Source organism: Mesoplodon bidens (genome assembly GCF_964165515.1).
Source record: "Mesoplodon bidens genome assembly, chromosome: 7".
NCBI classification, from domain to species: domain Eukaryota; kingdom Metazoa; phylum Chordata; class Mammalia; order Artiodactyla; family Ziphiidae; genus Mesoplodon; species Mesoplodon bidens.
In genome coordinates, this window is record NC_138164.1 from 93802661 (window position 1) to 93816120 (window position 13460).

The window sequence follows — 13460 nt, forward strand, 5'->3', positions numbered from 1 at the left end:
AGATATAAAACCCCAACTGGGACAAGTACTAAGAATACAATCCATAACAGGGGGATTTGGCCAGTGGGGGAGACTTTCTTGTGGAAGTAACGCTGGAGTTGAAAATATTAAGATAAACAGATGTACGTTAGGCAAAGAGAGGAGAGCGAGAACAGTCTAGCCAAAGGAACTAGCACATGCAAAGGCCCTGTGGCATGGAGTGGGGGGGCATGGTGAGCATGAGGGGCTGAAATAAAAGTCGCACACAAGGGGAATACAGAAGAGGATGAAGACACAGAAGAAGGAAGCAGACTCTCCCCAGCCAGGTTGCCTATGCTGTGGTTTCTTTATCTAAGAGCAAAGGAAAGTGCTGGAGCTAGCTATTAAGTCCTCCTCTGTCCTGTCCCATGGGTTAAAAGGTAACCTCCTTCTACTCACCAGCCCTAGTGTCTGCAAAAACCTATGCACTCAATACTTGCCATTCATTCATTTAAAGATTTCCAAACATTGACTTACTGATGTGTCTGGCTAAGTGCTAGAAACAGAATGGTGAGCAGGACCGACAGGGCCGGGGCCCTCACTCCCATTCTAGTGGAGGAGACAGAAAAAGAAGTAAATGAGCGATTCCAGCAACATGTAATTAGCACACGGTGAGGGAAAGTAGAGGGTGCTGTGGGTTTGCATTTCTCTCCAGTGTATTTCACTCTGACCTTTCAAAATCTGCACAGCTTTGGCCCTGCTAGCTACTAGTCATGCCCTCATTCTGTTTTCTCTCCCAGCCACTGCTTTTGTTGTCCATTAAATTAAGAGATGGACAACACTAAATGAATCTTTCAAGATCAATTCAGTGGAACTGGCCGTGCATTGCCAGACGCATCTCTCAGGGTCTAATCTTGGCTGACCCAGTTTCCCTGCCTCAGCTGAGCAGAGATAGTGCCCAGTCAGCTCTGTTATCTGGGTCATTAAACAGCAGCCACCGTGCAGGCTCTGCTGTGCCAGGGCCTGCCTTTCCTGCAGGTGCAAAGTCCCTCGAACAGCCTTCTGGTGGCGTTGGGTGCCCTATGTCCATCTAGCCTGGGGGTGGCGCTTGGCCAGGGCTCGGGCTTCCTGATCCGGGGGGTGAGGGTAGGCGTAGTGTCAGGAGGTGGGTCCTGTGTTTTACAGGTGATTGTTCAGAGAATGATGCCCTGCCGGTTACAGTGGGTGGAGGTGATAGGTTCTAAGCCCTCTTTCTGTCTCTCTCAAGTGACAGCTCAAATCTAGACTGAAAAGCCAGTGTCTTAGTGATTATGAAAACCAAAATAATTTATAACTGTGCACATGATCTTTCTGGATTATATGGGCAAGAGCACGGGTTCTGGAATCCCAGCTTGGCCTTCTACCTGTGTGACCTTGAGCCCAGATACCTGGCCTGTCTGAGCTGTAAAATGGGGTATTAGCATCTACTCATGAGAGAGCTTATGGATAAATAATCTAGCACAGGGCTGATAACGTTGTAACCATTCTCGTGACGATAGCAGTTATGGCGTGCTTTTCAAAATTCAGCTCCCTTTTCTGGATTAAGGGAGAGAAGGCATATTTGCATGTTTTCGGTCGAGTTTTCCCATCCAACCCCATGTTTACTGTAGTAACACTTCTGGATCAAAAGTAGGTAATGATCTTCCTCTCACGACCATCCCATGCTCCATTTGACGTGGAACTGTCGGCCTCTCCTGCAAGTAATGACCAAGTTCTTTTCTTTCTTTCTCCCCTCCCATCTTCTCGCCCTCATGTAGGTGAAAATCGCATTGAGGTTCTGGCTGAAGTCTGGGACCACTTCTTCACTGAGACTCTCCCCACCCTGCAGGCAATATTCTATCCAGTTCAGGTCAGTCTTATTGGGGAACATCCTCCTGCCGGTCTGGGCAGTCTGTCTTATTCCTTGGCCTTTGCCCCCTGGGGCCTGCCAGCAAATGGGGGAAAACCAGGGGATTGGGTGCTGCCTGAGCTGGCTCAGGACCTCGGACATCTTTGGAAGGCCACTCTGTTCTATATTCAGCATCTAACCTCAAGCAACGAACAGTGCCTGCATACCTAGCAATTTGTCGGCGCTCTCTTCCCTCTTGGTTTTGAGTATGTCTGTATATTCTTGGAGTGGTTTGTTTCTTCTTACTTTTCAGAAGTAGGGAAGATGGGGGAAGGAGACTTTTTCTTTCCTTTTCTTTCTTTTCTCCACCCCCTTCTTTGAAGCACAATTTTCCGGCACGTTTTCTGGGGCTCCCAAATTGTGGGAAAGGGACAACGTTCCTTGCCCTTTGTAAGGGATTCCTGAATACGAGAAGGCCCATGATGTCGCAGAAAGAACTGGGGACCTGGAATCAGTAGCTGGGTTTGGGCAAACTCATTTCCTGTTTCTAAGCAGAGCTCTGTTTCATCTCCTGCAGAATGAGGAATTTAGAGTCAAACCGAGTAACATCTCTTAGGCTTCTTATTCTGTGAGCTCCGCTCATTCTACCACATGCGTTGGTTTCCCTCTACCTTCCTAAAGGGGCTAATAGCAGGACTGGTCAGTGCCGGGTCAGAATGGACAGCCCCTCAGGCAGACTGACCAATAAATATTCTTCTCCAAAATATATGTCTCTGTCACACGCTTAGGCTGCTGTGTGCTCATGAGCGCTCCTCCCACGGCGGTTAAGACATCATATCTAATCAGGTTTGTTGAAGTGCAGGTGTGGGCCCTGCAATAATACAGCCATTAGCAAAGGTAGGAATTATCTTGTACCAGAGGTAAGGGCCCATGTGCTTTGTTTGCTCTGAGTGGTATTTTAAAGGAAGTTGGAATTCTTTCAAATACATGTCAAATATTTAAAAATTGGGAGGTTATGCCTTCAGAGTCCATTTCCCAATTCAGGTTTGCCCCTAACAATTCCAGGAGAAGTGTCTGGCCTGCAGCGCACTGCTCTTTTCATCTCATCTTCAGCTCCACCCTGCACCCCTGCGAGAGGATTTGAAGCATTTATGTGGATGGTTCACTCCCTGTGTCCACAGACTTCTCCCTTCTCTGCAATACTCACTCCTCGGCCAACAGTGGGTCTTAAGAAGACACACCAGGGAGGTAGGGTTGCCAGATTTCGCAAATCAAAATACAGGATGCTGAGTTAAATTTCAGATAAACAATGAATAATGCAGTATTTGGGATATACTTATGCTAAAAAAAGATTCAAATTTAACTGGACAGCCTCCGCTTTATTTGGCAGTCCTACTGGAGAGGGGGTGTAGACCTAGGTCCCCCTTAGGACCATTTGGGCAGGGAACTCCAAGTTGCAGATACCCGGATGGATTTAGAATGGGGAGGGAGGGATCTGAGTGGGCATGGCCCCGTACAGTCATTGGAGGGCCAAGAGGGGCCCTCTTAGCCTCACATCCAGGCAGGAGCCCAGTTGCATGAGTCGCAGGATGATACTGTCCTGCTTCTCTTGAAAAATTCTAAGATCTGGCAAGAGTTGCTATTGCCCCTGTCTGCCCCTACCCCTACAATTTCCCAAGTGCTGCTGCTGGTCCAGACACCCCACTTTGAGAATCCCTGAGCTAGGGACTCTTACTACTGGTAGTAACACCCCCAGAGGTGTCTGTTAGTCCAGCTGGGCCCTTCTCACAACTCGCTGTGTAAATGTCTGTGTGAGACCTGCTTCCTCACTGGACAGTGTGTTTGCGTGCCCACTGTGTTCAAGGGTGTGAAATTTTGCCTGCCTTTTTCTGTCTTGTAAAGTGAAAGGAGTCCTGGTGATGAAGCCAGGGCACAGATACCTACGAGATAGAAAGTCAGTGCCGAGTGCTGGGATGTGGTGCAAAGAATAGAAACTGTAGGACCTTGAGAAAAGTTGGGGGACCACTGTCATTGGAGGTGGTGGGGGAAGGCAATCAAGGGGTGGTTAAACGGAGCCTGTGAAGCATGGGTGGCGTGTCTCTCTTGGGACTGGAGGGTAGGGAGATGCGGGGATGGCAAAACCACTCTTGCCCATGTTTCTGTAAAACCCTAAGGAGTTGCAGGAAGTGCAAAACTTCCTTAAACCTTGGTCAATGTGAGGGATGGGAAGCTATGTCGTCTTTGGGGGGATACCCTAGTGATACCTCACCTCTACCAAGGTGATTTGTGTTGGGTGCTGTATGTATGTGTGCAGAGGAGAGTCCAGGACATGGGCCCTCCTTTCCCTTTCTGTTTTGGGAAACTTTAGGAGCTCTAAAATCAAATAGTTTAGGTTTAAGATCCAGCTCTATCTTGGGTACATTCCTGTCACTCTGGGTGTAGGGTTTTTCATCTGTGGCGTGGGTTTTAGAGTAGTATCTATCTCAGAGGTGGTCGTGAGGATTAAATGTGACGTTTACATCTAGGATATTGAGAATCAAGCCTAGCACATGCTCAGAGCTTAGTAAGGGTCACAGCTCTTATGAGGATTAGTTACAGTTTTCATCCTCTGCCCCCAGCCTACATGGTTGAACAAGTTCCTTTCTTCTACTTTCCCAGTGATGTTTCTTCCTGTGTTTCTTGCATCTGCAGAAGAGTCTAACAGGTCTTATGTTTCCTTCTTTGCCTGGCACATGATAGGTGAGCAGGTATTGAATGGGTGAAGCTGAGGAAGCAGCCTTGACCGTAGGGAGGCGCTGTCGATCTTCCCTCTCGTTTCTCCTCGTCTTCCTCCTTTCTGACCACTAGCACACCACGGCCCCCACTCTACGTGTCTTGTATCACCTTTGGGTCATCTAGGCAGGTTGAGTCACACCTTATCTGAAGTATAATTGATTTACAATATTAGTTTACAATGTTGTACAGCATAGTGATTCAATGTTTTTATAGATTATACTCCATTTAAAGTTACTATAAAATATTGGCTATATTCCCTGTGCTGTACAATCTATCCTTGTATCTTATTTATTTTATACCTAGTAGTTTGTACCTCTTCATCCCCTACCCCTGTGTTACCCCTGCCCTCTTCCCTCTCCCCACTGGTAACCACTGCTTTGTTCTCTGTATCTATGAGTCCGTTTCTGTTTTGTTATATTCATTAGTTTGTTTTATTTTTTAGATTCCACATATCAGTGATAAGGTACAACATTTGTCTTTATCTGTCTGACTTATTTCACTAAGAGTAATACCCTCCAGTTTCATCCATGTTGTTACAAATGGCAAAATTTCATTCCTTTTTATGGCTGAGTAGTATTCCCTTGTGTGTGTGTGTGTGTATTTATATACACACACCACACCTTCTTTATCTGGCGATCTGTCTATGACATTTAGGTTGTGTTCACATCTTGGCTATTGTAAATAATGCTGCTATGAACATTGGGGTGCACGGATCTTTTCGAATCAGCGAGTCACACCTTATCGTAAACGAAGCTTTTGTTCTGCAGGACAGGGGCCAAGTCTTTGACTGTTTGACAGCCCCCCTGGGCCTTGCAGACACCTCGTTCCCCCGACCATCCATTTGTTTTGCTGGCCCCCATGTGGTTGGTGGCAGATCCTGCCAGCTCTCACCTCTCAACGCTGCTGCTTCTCTCCTGCCAGGGCCAGGAGCTGACCATCCGCCAGATCTCCCTGCTGGGCTTCCGCGACCTGGTCCTGCTGAAGGTGAAGCTGGATGACTTGCTGCTGCTGGCCCAGCCCCAGCTGCCCTCGTCCATTGTCCAGATGTTGCTCATCCTGCAGGTGAGGCCGGGCGGAGACATCACCGCAGGTTGAGGGGGAAAGGGCCCTGTGGCCAGAGCACCCTGGCTCAGTTTAGCGTCCTTTAGTGTCATCGGTCACGTTCCAGTTCATTTGTCCATTTGCTGTGTGTCCACTGTGCACCGTCAAGGTCCCTGGCGCTGTGCTGGGTGCTGGGATCCCGGGGGAAGCCAGAGGAACACTGCCCCGTCCTTCAGGGAGTGGACACCCTTCTCCCCGATCCTGTCATGTCAGGGAGCCTCGTGTTGTAAGTTATGACCAGAACCCACTTCATCCCAGCTCAAGCCAGACCAGGAACCCACAGGAAAGGTCCTCAGGGGCTACAGCCACAAGTGAGACCACGTCAGGCCACAAAGCTGCCAGCCTCTCTCCACTTACTGGTCTCTACTCGTGTCTGGTCCACCTGGCTTCTCTGACGCTGCCTCTTCTGGCCTTCTTGGACTTGGTCTCTCTCTCTCTCTCTCTCTCTCTCTCTCTGTCTGCAGAGTTGCATTCAGTGCTTCGGTTTGCACCGACAAACGTGGCATCCCACGGCTTGCATGTTTCCACCAAGAGATGACCCAGGTGGCTGCCTAGCATCTCTTAATCTCAATTCTAAATCAACGATAGGAAGATGAGCTAACCCTGGCTGGTTCCTGGCTACCTGCCAGGCATGGGCCAAGGACTTAAAGTGTGTTGCTTTCTGAATCAAATAATCCAAACCTTATGAGCTGGACCCTGTTGTTAGTGCCATCTTACAGATGAGGAGACTGAAACCCAGGAAGTTTGTGTGTTTGCCTGAGGTCCCGCAGCACGAGGTAGTAAGATTTAGAACTGTGTACGCTCAGGGGAAAGACTGATTGGCCCAGCTCGGGCTACGTGACTCCCTTTTGTGCAAGCGGCTATGACCTTGAATAGGTTCACATAGAATAAACATGGCCTCCGTGAGCCCGGTTCTGTGGATAGGGGTGCACAATTCCAGGAAACAAGGCTTGTGGCCTGAGGACATCCCCAAAAAGGCGGCTGCTATGCCTCTCCGACCTCTGTACCAAGTTCAGATGCTGCGGCCTCAGCTCTGAGCCCGTCCTCAGGGAAGACAGTTTCATTCTTGGTCAGGCTGGTGAGGATCCCTGGCTGCCGTCTCGGTAGGGGTGGAACGTCAGGTGTGGAACCCCTGATCTCTCCCTCCCCACTGGCTGCTGTTTTCTTCCGGTTCTCTAGCTGGGCCGTCCTTCTGGGCCTTCTCCCCCTTTCCTGAGGTCAGAGAGGAGGAAGAGTTACCTAACAGAACGAGAGGGGGTGTCCTTGGCTAGAATACCAGGTCAAGTATGTTTATGAAAAGGAAGGAGAAGGAATGGGGATAGAAGAGCATGCGTATGCAGCTCAGGTCTGTGAAGCATAAAATAGGGCTTGGGTCCTGAAGAAGGAGTCTAGAAAAGGAGGCCTTTGGGATCCGGAGAGGAAGATTAGGAAAGGCAAGTTGGGCTTCCACACTTCCATTTCCATTTATATTCTGGGAAGTCAGGCAAGGAAACAGCCTCTGTTTTCTCATTTCACAGATGAGATGGGGGTTCAGAGAGGTTGGCAGACTAACTCAGGGTCACGTACTGATGTGTGAGAGAGCTGGATCTGTCACCCGTTCCTCAGCTCTTGCTCTTTCTACCTTCCCACCTAGCCTCTCCCGGCTACCACCGCCTCCCCTCCCGCAGTCTCCCAGGGTACTTGGAGACGCCCCATGAGCTTCTGAGATGGTCTCTTTAACACAGGACATTTGGCATCATTTCCCCGAGGGCCTCCTGGGACTGGTTCCCTGGTCCATGTTCTTCTACACTCTGGGAGCTAGGAAGCCGGAGGCGGGAGTGTGACAGTGACAAAGGCAGGTTTTTGCCCAGTCCAGGTCCAGCTCCTTGGGTGGCAGGGGCGGCAGCTTCTGCATCTGAATGGAACGTGCAGGTTGTACTACCCTGGGACCATTCCCGCTGCAGGAAATTTAGGCCCCAGTAGTTAGAATTGCTCTGTTGTCTCCCTGGGCCCCTACGTCCCGCAGCGCCATGAGATCTGGGGCTGGTTTTTCCCTGCCTAACTCATATGGAGAAAAGAGCCACTTCTCAGGCCATCTCTCCCTTTTCCAGTGCTTTTCCAAAATGTCCCTGAACAAACCCCTCCCTCCCCAAAATATACAAGGGGTTCAAACTTTCCTACTGTGGGCCATGAGCTCCTGTCCTTAGGCTGTCCAGGAAGAGGCTGAGCCGGAGATTCTGACCACTGTGGAGATCTGGTTCCCCCTGGCAGGGGCAGACAACCATCCTAGAATGGTCCCTTCCTAGGGGACCTGCCAAACCAGGCAGGTGTGCTCCCTGCCGGGCCGGCCCCCAGGGCCCCCAGTCTCAGCAGGGCCCCGTGCTTGGTTTAATTGTCTCCTGTCGCCATGGGGAAACTCTTAACAATGTTTGAACCAGGAACCCCACGTTTTCCTCTTGCACTGGGCCTTGCAGATACGTAGCCCGTCCAGCGGCCAGGCCAAGGGCTGAGGGCAGCTCCCTCCTAGAGGGCTGTGTGCAAGTCAAGTTCTCAGCCCGGGGAGAAAACCATCCAGCTCCGAATCAATGCATTTGTTAGTTAAGCATTTTCTTCCCGCCTCCTTCCTCTTTTCCGTATTCTGCCATCCCTCTCTGTTTAGTGCTTCGGAGTTGTAGAGGGGGAGAGGCTTAGGGAGAGAAGGCAGATGAGAAATATCAAGGCATTAAAAAAATGAGAAAAAAAAGTTTCCTCAGCTCTGAAACCCAACCAAGGTGGTTTTGGGGCTGAAACTGGTCCGCTTTTGAGGCCGGGGGTGGGTCTCTGGGAGCCTGAATAAGGCTCCCCTCTCCCTTCTACTGCCTGGAGGATCCCCTTCCATGTGGGCAGATTTGTGTGTGAAGCATCTTACTTCCACTGCTGGCCTTTCCCAATGCTTCAGCTCCTGCTAAGCAGTCTTGGAACCTGGGGGCGTGAAAAACCACCAAGTTGTCTCTCCGTCATCACCCCCTTCAAGCGCCAGGCAGCCCCACTTGCATTTTCTCTTCATTTCTTTTCCAAGCCCTTCCCAGCCCTAACTCCCAAGTCTTCTGCACCATAGCCCCTCCTCAGCCTCCTCTGTGTTTCCTTAAGCTTCCACCTCCCTCCCACTGCCCCCAGCCACCTCCTTCACATGGTGATAGCACTGACGAGGGACCACGTCAACCAGTTTCCTTGGGGGCTTACACCTCACCCAGCGATCTCCAGCCTGTAGGACTGGCCTTTCCTGCTTCATGGCCCAGCCTCCAAAACTCCAGTGCAGTGGAAAGTTTTCACTTTTCAAGCGAGGGTGATATAAAATCTCTTCCGTGTTGAGAATTTGATGGGACAACCCTTTGGGCTGAGCATAGCCCCCACAGAGCCCTGTCTCTGCTCCCCCGCAGCCCCTCAACATGAGCACCTGGCTTCCAGGCCTTTCCAGTGAGAAATTGAATTCCCTTGGAGTCTGCTGGTTTTCTAGAAAACCTTGGTGGCTTTCTGGCTCCTTTTAGCTCTGAGGACTCCTGTCACGCTGGGCTTTTGAACGGATCCTCCATCTTGGTGCTAAATGTGTGTCTAGTTCCACAATGACACTCCCTTTCTTCTACTGTTCTGGACTTCTCCATATTCTGTTCCCCTTTCTTTTCTAGCTGATTCACAAGGGGCAGTAACATGGGCTTGGAGCCAGACAGCTTGTGTTCCAGTCCTGGGTTTTTGCCACTTTCCAGCTGTGTCTCCCTGGGCAACTTACATGAGCTTTCTGGGTCTTACTTTCCTCATGTGTAAAAGGCAGATGATGAGGGTTGTTGGGAGGCCTCCGTGCTCTGATACACGTGAAGTGCTTATATAAAGCGCCTGTGTGCCAGGTGTGAAACGGTCTTTGTGACAGCGAGAGTGAGAGTGCTATGGTTGGAACCACTCAGACCTCAGCCCCGGAGCTGGGGTGGGGACAGTTCCCACGGGCCCTGCATCGGGGTGGGATCCAACCGCAGAGGCCACGGTGCTGATCACCGCCACCCACGACAAGTGCCTGAGGCTTCAGTCCTGGCTGTCCTTCCTTTCAGCCCCAGGGATGCGGCCTGCCTTGAATATAGTAGGAGGGCAGTCAGAATCAGCTGGCCATCGTGACTCTGACTGACCTTTGTCTCTCTTGGGTGTTTATTTCCAGAGTGTTCACGAGCCCACAGGCCCAAGCGAGGGTTATTTGCAGCTGGAGGAGCTGGTGAAGCAGGTCGTTTCTCCTTTCCTCGGCATCAGCGAGGACCACAGCGTCTCAGGCCCCACGTACACACTGGGTAAGGGGCACGGCTCTCAAGCTGCCAGGAGCCTCCATGGCAGTGATGCCAGCTATGTTTTACGGAGCCCCGATTATACCCCAAGCCCTTTGCTTCCCATGTGGGTCGTGCAAATCTCTGCATGTCCATTGCTCATGTTTCCCGCTGGCCTGTGTCTTGGTAACCTCCCCTCTTGACAATTCCTCCCAAGGCACTGTTACCGTACCTCCGTGGTGGTGCTTGTCTGATCCGCATCTTTGATTGGTGGCTTTGATCTTGTTCGGTGTCTGTGATGTTAATTTTCCTGTATCTCATACCAGAAACCGCCTTACTGCACCCCATCTCCCCATGAATGGAAAAACCACCAGTGATGAATTTCCCTTTGAAAGCAGCTCAGAATGTGAAGCCAGCTCATTGTGTGTGTGGCTGGAGATACAGCTGCTGGCTGCCCACTACCTTTCTATAGTTACCACCAGGGCCTTCACACCAAGGACAGGGGCTCCTGGACTGGGGGACAGATCCCGTTGTGGCCTTTTTCAGCAGCTGTAAAGCTAGCATTCAGGCTCTGTACTAGTCACCCTGGCGAATCTAGAGATGAACTGGGTCTGTTCCTTCTCTCAGTGAGACCACGGCCTAGATGGGAAAATAGCTACAGAATATCATAAAAGGTATGGCTCAGTGACCCTCTGAAATGAAAATCCCCCAAATGCATGAACATTGGGTTCGTGGTTCTATCTCCAGCATCCAGAATGGTGCCTGGCATACAGTAGGCACTCAAAAAAATATATTTGTTAGATGGATGGGCTGTGTCTGTACCTGGGGCTGGGGTGACCAGCACCCACAGACAGGTGCAGAGGCGGAAAGAGATTCCCCAAATTTGGAACCTTTTGCCCCTCTTCTTGCTTGAATAGAGACCTAGCTGAGCTTCAAAGAGAAGCGGGGAGGAGTAGCCTCTAGCAGCCTTCCCGCCCCTTCCTGGGCCTCAGGACTGCAGAAAAAGGCAGGGCCGGCCACAGTTTTCAGGCCCTCTTTATGCTTCTCTGGAGACACCAGTATAACCACAGCCACCACAGGTCCGAGGGTGCTGGCCCGAGCCTGGTCCTCCACACTCCCCCCTTCTCTCCCTCCCTCCCTCATTCCACCCCGCTGAAGGAAAACAGTCCCCTGCCCTCCCCGTGAGGAGGCCTGGGCGCCATCTTCCTGCTTTGGCCCGGCAACTGGCCCCCGAGTTTTTCGGGCAGGTGTCAAGATGCCAGCGGGTTAGCCAGGCCATGGCACGGACCCCACCATCCGCTGGGCCTAGAGCCAGGAACAAGAATAGATTTGGAAGTTTGTTCAGTGAGGACTTGCTCTGAGAAGGGATACCTTCAGCTTTTCGGCTATAATAAGACTAAAACATACTTTCATCAAATTATAAGCCAAAGGCCTGAGGTTTTATTCTTATACCAAGGACAATCCTTTTCTCTGGGGCATTGTCACAGTAGGGGCAGAGAGGGAAGGAAATGACCTTCTTTTTTTTTTTTTTTTTTTTTTTTTAATCTTTTTTTTTTTTTTTTTTTTTTTTTACTTTTTATTTTATATTGGAGTATAGCCGATTAACAATGTTGTGATAGTTTCAGATGCACAGCAAAGGGACTCGGCTATACATATGCATGTACCTATTCTCCCCCAAACTCCCCTCCCATCCAGGCTGCTACATAACATTGAGCAGAGTCCCCTGTGCTATACAGTAGGTCCACTGGTTATCCATTTTTTTTTAAGTTTATTTATTCATTTTTTTAATTAGTTTCTGCTTTATAACAAAGTGAATCAGTCATACATATACATCTGTTCCCACATCCCTTCCCTCATGCATCTCCCTCCCTCCCACCCTCCCCATCCCACCCCTCCAGGCGGTCACAAAGCACCGAGCTGATCTCCCTGTGCTCTGCGGCTGCTTCCCACTATCTATCTACCTTACGTTTGGTAGTGTATACACGTCCATGCCTCTCTTTCGCCTTGTCACAGCCCACCCTTCCCCCTCCCCATATCCTCAAGTCCATTCTCAAGTAGGTCTGCGTCTTCATTCCCGTTTTGCCCCTAGGTTCTTCATAACATTTTTTTTTAAAATTCCGTATATATGTGTTAGCATACGGTATTTGTCTTTCTCTTTCTGACTAACTTCACTCTGTATGACAGACTCTAGGTCTATCCACCTCATTACAAATAGCTCAGTTTCGTTTCTTTTTATGGCTGAGTAATATTCCATTGTATATATGTGCCACATCTTCTTTATCCATTCATCCGATGATGGACACTTAGGTTGTTTCCAGCTCCGGGCTATTGTGAATAGAGCTGCAATGAACATTTTGGTACATGTCTCTTTTTGAATTATGGTTTTCTCAGGGTATATGCCCAGTAGTGGGATTGCTGGGTCATATGGTAGTTCTATTTGTAGTTTTTTAAGGAACCTCCATACCGTTCTCCATAGTGGCTGTACCAATTCACATTCCCACCAGCAGTGCAAGAGTGTTCCCTTTTCTCCACACCCTCTCCAGCATTTATTGTTTCTAGATTTCTCTTTTTTTTTTTTTTTAATTAGTTTCTGCTTTATAACAAAGTGAATCAGTCATACATATACATCTGTTCCCACATCCCTTCCCTCATGCATCTCCCTCCCTCCCACCCTCCCCATCCCACCCCTCCAGGCGGTCACAAAGCACCGAGCTGATCTCCCTGTGCTCTGCGGCTGCTTCCCACTATCTATCTATCAAGGGCATTTTTTAATGGATGGTTCTTTAATGAGGTCCCTGCTTCTTTGAACTCTTCCGGTGCTTCTGCTTTATAGTTACCGATTTTTGTGATCATAAAAGTAATACATGGTTATTGTAAAAATGTGGGAACCTTATAGAAATGTGCGGCTTGGCACGTACAAGCACCCATGCTTCAGAGAGGACCTCTGCCGACGTCTGGCATCGATTCTTCTGTCCTGGTGGCTCCTTGGCATTCTGTCTCCTATTCATTCTTCCCCAGAGAAGGGTCTGATGACGCAGCCTCTGTCTGGTACTACTGGAGGCCGTGTTTGCTGTTACCTGACCTCAGAGAGTGGGCCGGCTCAAGCGCAGCGGCGGAGCCCTGAGAGGCAGTAGTGTGTAGTGGGGAGCGTCTGGGCACTGCCATTTAGAGCCTCAGAGGGTTGAGCCAAGTCTCAGTCTTCCTCATCCGAGCAATGGGGATGATGAGAGCCGTCCTAGTGTTTCAGAGGGAGATTGGGACTCAACAGTGAGACGGCAGATGGGAACACTCTCAGTAAGCTCTAAATTCTATGTATTATTATTTGGTTTTGAGAAATATCAGTTATTCCTATTAGCACCAAACAGCTCCCTTGGGGCTCTGAGCCCGTAGTCTTGGTGAACTTAGTCCTAAGGGTTAGGATTTCATTCTCTTGTCATTGTTTATACCTGTGTGTGTGTGTGTGTGTGTGTGTGTGTATGTATACATATAGACACACG

At 49.7% G+C, this 13460-nt stretch overlaps 1 protein-coding gene across 3 annotated transcripts in view; it reads left to right on the top strand.

Moving 5' to 3' along the window:
- PRR5L (proline rich 5 like) overlaps window positions 1-13460 on the top strand; it is a 70544-nt gene that overhangs the window by 52139 nt on the left and 4945 nt on the right. The window contains exons 6-9 of one of the 3 annotated variants that reach the window (XM_081240074.1): window positions 1755-1846; window positions 2891-3073; window positions 5522-5662; window positions 9864-9990. In XM_081240074.1, coding sequence (XP_081096200.1) covers window positions 1755-1846; window positions 2891-3073; window positions 5522-5662; window positions 9864-9990 — 543 coding nt within the window. The remainder of the gene's footprint in view (window positions 1-1754; window positions 1847-2890; window positions 3074-5521; window positions 5663-9863; window positions 9991-13460) is intronic. The other 2 variants (XM_081240075.1, XM_081240076.1) reach the window with 2 other exon arrangements.